Source organism: Grus americana, chromosome 23, assembly GCF_028858705.1.
Source record: "Grus americana isolate bGruAme1 chromosome 23, bGruAme1.mat, whole genome shotgun sequence".
NCBI lineage: Eukaryota > Metazoa > Chordata > Aves > Gruiformes > Gruidae > Grus > Grus americana.
The window spans coordinates 65,001-70,386 of record NC_072874.1 but is presented as its reverse complement, the minus strand read 5'-3'; the positions used below and the strand labels follow the sequence as shown (position 1 = coordinate 70,386).

The 5,386-nt window shown below is 45.4% G+C and overlaps 1 protein-coding gene across 14 annotated transcripts in view; it reads left to right on the top strand.

Moving 5' to 3' along the window:
• The first annotated feature begins 238 nt into the window (after nt 1–238).
• SRRM1 (serine and arginine repetitive matrix 1) overlaps nt 239–5,386 on the top strand; it is a 19,868-nt gene continuing 14,720 nt past the window's right edge. For 8 of the 14 annotated variants that reach the window (XM_054802203.1, XM_054802205.1, XM_054802202.1 and 5 more), the window contains exons 1-3: nt 240–394; nt 3,599–3,688; nt 5,221–5,343. In XM_054802203.1, the coding sequence (XP_054658178.1) occupies nt 374–394; nt 3,599–3,688; nt 5,221–5,343 (234 nt within the window). In that variant the 5' untranslated portion in view covers nt 240–373. Of the gene's footprint in view, nt 395–3,598; nt 3,689–5,220; nt 5,344–5,386 lie in introns of those variants that run through there. The other 6 variants (XM_054802210.1, XM_054802208.1, XM_054802207.1 and 3 more) reach the window with 2 other exon arrangements.

Below are 5,386 nucleotides of genomic sequence, written 5' to 3'. Positions count from 1 at the left end.
CGCCGGTGGCCGCGAGGTCACCTGACCCGCGGGCCGCGCGCGCGCCGGGCCCCTCCGCTGAACGTCAAGATCTCGTGAGAGGAAGACCCACATACACAGCACCGCGCGCGCCGCGAAAGGCCGTTCCGTCAGCTGCCCCCTCACCCCGGTGGAACACCGCGCTTTCTGATTGGCCGGCTCCCGCGCGCGCATCGACCCTCCGCTGCCTCGGCCACCAATCGGCAGGCGCCGAAGAGCCTTTGCGGAACGTCAGGCTCCGCCCCCTTCGCTCCCCTCCTCCCCTCGCGCGGCGAGCGTGCGAGGGGGCTTGTGGGCGCGCGGTGCACGTCGGGACGGCAGCGCGCTGCGACCAGGAGGAGGCGGAGGAGGCAAGATGGACGCGGGGTTCTTCCGCGTAAGTGCCGGCCTCAGGGGGGGGCCGGGCGGGCGGAGGAGGCGGCGGGGCAGCCCCGATGGGGGACGCGCGGCCGAGCCGGGCCGCTGCAGGCCCCCGCCGCCGCGGGGCGAAGCCGCTGGTGTCGCGCTCCCCCGAGGAGCGCCGCCGTGCCCGCCCCCGCCCTGCGCAGGCTCCTGTGAGGAGCCGCCGCGAAGAAAATGGCGGCGGGAAGGAGGCCGGTGCGGCTCGGCCCATCCGCGAGGCCGCGGCGCCTGGGGGCTGCGGGAGAAGGAGGGGAGCGGCGGGGAGGGGATCCGTCGCCCTAGGCCCGGGCTCGCCGGAGGGGCCGGTAGCCGTGTGCGCGGCGGGGACACACGTGCCCATAGGACGGGCTCCGTCGCCGCCCCCGAGGGCCGCGCTCGCCCGGCCTGGGTCCGCCGTTCCTGCGCTAGGCCTCGGGGCGACCGGGCCTCTGACCCTGCCGGAGGAAGAGGGGGTCCCGCCGCGTCGGGGCCTGTCCTGTGCGGGCTTGTGTCACAGCGGCCTCCCCAGCTAGGGGCCCTTATAATGTGAGGAAGCGTGGGGAGGAAAGGCCGAGGGCTGATGGGAGGTGAACCGGATTTTGCAGGGAAATGCACGTCGGTGTCCACTTTCAAAGCAAATAAACAAAACTACTCTTTTTTGTAAAGAGACATTTTTAAACTGTGACACGAAGGTTATTAAGTGTATTCAAAACAAAAAGAAGTTAAGCTGTATTTTTAGGTTGGTATGTAATTATTTTTTTTATTAATTGAATTTTTCTATTCTTACAGCTGTGCTGTATTTTCTGCAGAGACTATTAAACAGTAACCTGCCTAGGGTATCTTTTCAGCCTTTTTTCCCATTAACCAGAATGAACCTATTTTGGGGGGTTTCCTTGACAATTTTGAAAACCAATTTAGTTTTCCAAGATTCATTCACCTGTTCGGCCCTATTGTTTTATATTCCTGCAACTAGGATGCTTTTAAAACATGAGGGCATGCATAACCTTTCACTTAATTAAATGTTGCATTAACATGCTAGCCTGAGAAAAATAGTTACAAGTTAAATCTACACTTGTTCTGCCTAATGCAATTGTTAAAAAGTTTGCAAATCAAGTAGTTGTAATTGACAGCAGAATCACTGGGACTGAAAACACTGAATTAGAAATCTAATAGTCTTTTAAATTGGCCTGTGAAAGGTGACTGTTTATAAAAACAAACGCAACATGACACCAAAATGGGGTTGTACACAGTTTTCTCATCTAGGTTTAGTCTGGGTTCAGGAGAAATCAAAGCTCTTGTGGAAATTACAAAAGTGCAGCTGTTTGGACTTACCGTATCAAGAAAGGTGCTATTAATAATTCTTTCAGTTCTTCACACTTCTGTAAAGTTGTCAGTACAAACCATTTTGTGTCTGCCTTGAAATTCCTGTGATACAGTTCTCTGTGTCTTCTTTGGTTACCCTTGCTGCTTGCCCCGTGTTATAAACGGGCTAAGAAAAAATTTCATTCCCTTCCATTTCACATCTGGGCTGTGAAAGACAGAATAAAAAAAAAAAAAAGAAAGTATAGAACCTTAAATTCTTGAGTGATCTGATGATAAGTATTGTGTTTGTTGCTAATTTGTAAGCCACAAAATAGACTGCAAATATAAAGAGTTTTAAACAGGCTTAATCCTGGTAAGTGCCTGTGCTACAATCAGTCTTTAGGATTCCTGTGTTCCAGCATACTGTCCTGGTTTTGGCTGGGATAGAGTTAATTTTCTTCTTAGTAGCTGATATAGTGCTGTGTTTTGGATTTAGGATGAAAATAATGTTAAAAACACACTGATGTGCTTAGTTGTTGCTGGGTAGTTGTAGTGTCTACACTAAATCAAGGACTCTCCAGCTTCCAGTGCCCTGCCAGGCGGGCAAGAAGCTGGGAGAACAGAGCCAGGACAGCTGACCCAGACTGGCCAAAGGGATGTTCCCTGCCAGTTCGTAACTGGGGAAGTGAGCCGGGAAGTGGGATCGCTGCTTGGAAACAGGCTGAGCATCAGGGTTTTTTTTCTGTAGGTGGTGAGCTATTGCATTTGTGCATCGCTTGTTTTATATTATTATTGTTGTTGTTATAATATTAATCCTTTTTTATCCTATTAAACTGTCTTTATCTCAACCCACGAGTTTTTTCCCCTCCATTCTCCTCCCCATCCCGCTGACGGGGGAGGGCCGAGCAAGCGGCTGCATGGTGCTCAGTTACCGGCTGGGGCTAAACCAGGACAAAAGAGCAAGCGGGGATGTTAATAGTTACAATTCCCTTTCACCATCTGATGACTTTGTAGCATGTTACATTGCTAATTCAAAGTGCTTTCTGATCATGTCAAGTGATTAGGTTACCTTAGAATTTGAGCTTTTTCTTATTTATTATCTTTTGGTTCCTTAGCGGCTTGTATTATTGCTGGTACTCAACCCCTTCTTACATGCACAGGAAATAGCTTGTATTAAATTCCTGTGTTTTTCATCAGTCACGTTGGTTTCCTGAATAAATTTCACTTCACATGTGAACTGTGGGTTTGTTTAACAGGTCATCGGTATTTGGATGCAGTTCTGCACATATACTCTTGTTCATCTGTGGTTCTGTTTACTTCTGTGCAAGTAAATTTTCCAGAAGTGGACTTTTAAGCCTTTCAATTCCAAATGACTTAACCTATAGTTTCTGTTCATGAAAGTGGAACAAGTTGGTGAACTTTAACAGAGCATGATCAATAAAATAGTATTCTTTGTACTCTTGCTGGCTCCATGTTGGCTGATTTGCTTCAGAGAAATTTACCCACAGGTTTCATAAATGTCACTGTAAACAAATGTGATGTTTTTGTTCTTGGACAGAGGAAAAAGAGCCTTTTCCTTCTGAGGAGTTTGCGAATTCCAGCAGAAGTACTTTTCATAGCAATTTGATGCTACTGTACTTTTAAATTTAAAGTAGTATGCCAGGGAGATGATACGATTAAGGTGTCACTGTAGAGCTCAGGAGCCTCCTTACCCCTATATCTTCAGCAGTAGATGAAGACTATAGTGCTAAAGTTGAAAGGCACCTGAAAAGGCTTATTTGCTTACAGAATGGTATGACTGCTGTTGCTGCGCACTGTCCAGTGCAAGTATGTGGGAAAACAGTCCTTGAAGATAGTTGAATGTCATACAGACTAAATCTTATTTCCTGTGCTTTAGGGAACAAGCGCCGAACAGGACAATCGCTTCAGCAACAAGCAGAAGAAGCTGTTGAAGCAGTTGAAATTTGCAGAATGCTTAGAAAAGAAGGTAAGTTGATTAGGATGATAGAGGAGGACAGACACACAAATTGAAGACAGTTTTCAATGGATTAATTGGGTATCAGATGGTACATACAGGGATGTGAAGAGTGTCTTCTCTAAAACCATGCTGGAGGATATTTGGAACGTCCACTTGAGCATCAAAGATACAGTAGTGTTATACACGATGTAGTTGTAGTAGTAAATATCACTGGTAGGCTTTTATGTAAAATACAGCTTCAAAAGAAGTCTGATTTCCAAGAAATGTTAAGTAATTTAGAATTCTAGGCATCCCTAAATGTCACACACACACCACCCTCCCCAAGCCCCCTTTTTCGGGGGTGGTGAGGTTTGTTGTTGTTTCAGGTTTTCTAGAATAGTGTGCTGGAAATGCATACTGGTTATGCTGTCGGTGAAGTTATTGCAGCGATAGCCTGTAGGGCAGTGGCGAGAGGCTGCGAGAGCTGCAGAAAACTCAGTTCAGAGTTCTTTGCTTAAGTGCAATTATTTGCCCGGTGAAAGTTTTTACCTGTTGATTGTTAGGGAGGGTGCATTCCTCAGGTGGGTGTTTAAGTGATGCAACCAGAGTAGTTGCTGTCAGTAGATACCTATTTAGTAAACATTTTATTTCAAAGCATGAACTGGTCCTTCATTAGGCTTTATCGGCCCGACCCTGCCAAGGAAGCAACCGATGGAGCTGCTGAGATAACTGTAGTGGAAGACCCAGCAAAGCTGAATGCAGAGCTCTTGTTGAGAGGGCTTTTGTTTTTGTAAATGGCAAAAACTAAATTCTGAAAGAATTGCATTCCAAAGAGTTAGATAAAACTAATGACTTGTTTCATTCATACTGTTCCAAAAAGGTAATAATGGGGCTGTAGTTTCTAGGGATAAAGGTATGAATAAAACTTCTAGCAAATGTTTATTATTCTAGAGAATTGGACTGTGCTCTCATCTCAGGTGAGGATTTTGTAAATTAAGAAATTTGGAATGGTTGAATTCTCTTCTAACTTCGAATGCTTCGTGGTTTTTCAAAAGCTGTTGAAGTCTGTGGTGGACAGGTGTCGGGGGACTTGGTGAGCTGAATCGAGACTATTGCTTTATCCTTCAGTGGATTTCATTATTTACTGGAAACTGTATTGTATGAAGGGAGTGAACAATACATTGCTGTAGTTTTGTTTTTGGTGTGGGGTTTTTTTCCTTGCCTGTCTTTAGCTAGTGTTTACTAGAGTTTACTAGAAATTTACTATGTTTTGACTTTTCTTACCATCTCTAGGTTCTAATTTTAGCTACACAGGAGAGAGAGGGAAGTCTATATTAGAAAAAAATAAGGGGGGGGGGGCAAGATATCCAAACTTGTGCTTTAATCAAAATTCTCTTGTTCAGCAGAGGTTAGAAACTAGTTTTAAACAAAACTAGACTGGGATAATAATGTATGTAGCAGCATATAATTCAGTCTTTACAGTGAAAGAATTCAAGGTACCGTGAGTTTGAGTGAAAGGCTTGTTCTGAAAATGTTCTCTTTCTCCTGGCTCTTTGATATAGGTGGACATGAGCAAAGTAAATCTGGAAGTAATCAAACCATGGATAACAAAACGAGTAACAGAAATCCTTGGATTTGAAGATGATGTAGTAATTGAATTTATATTCAACCAGTTGGAAGTGAAGGTAACAATTTTGTTGTGGATATTGTTTCTAAATGTGTAACATA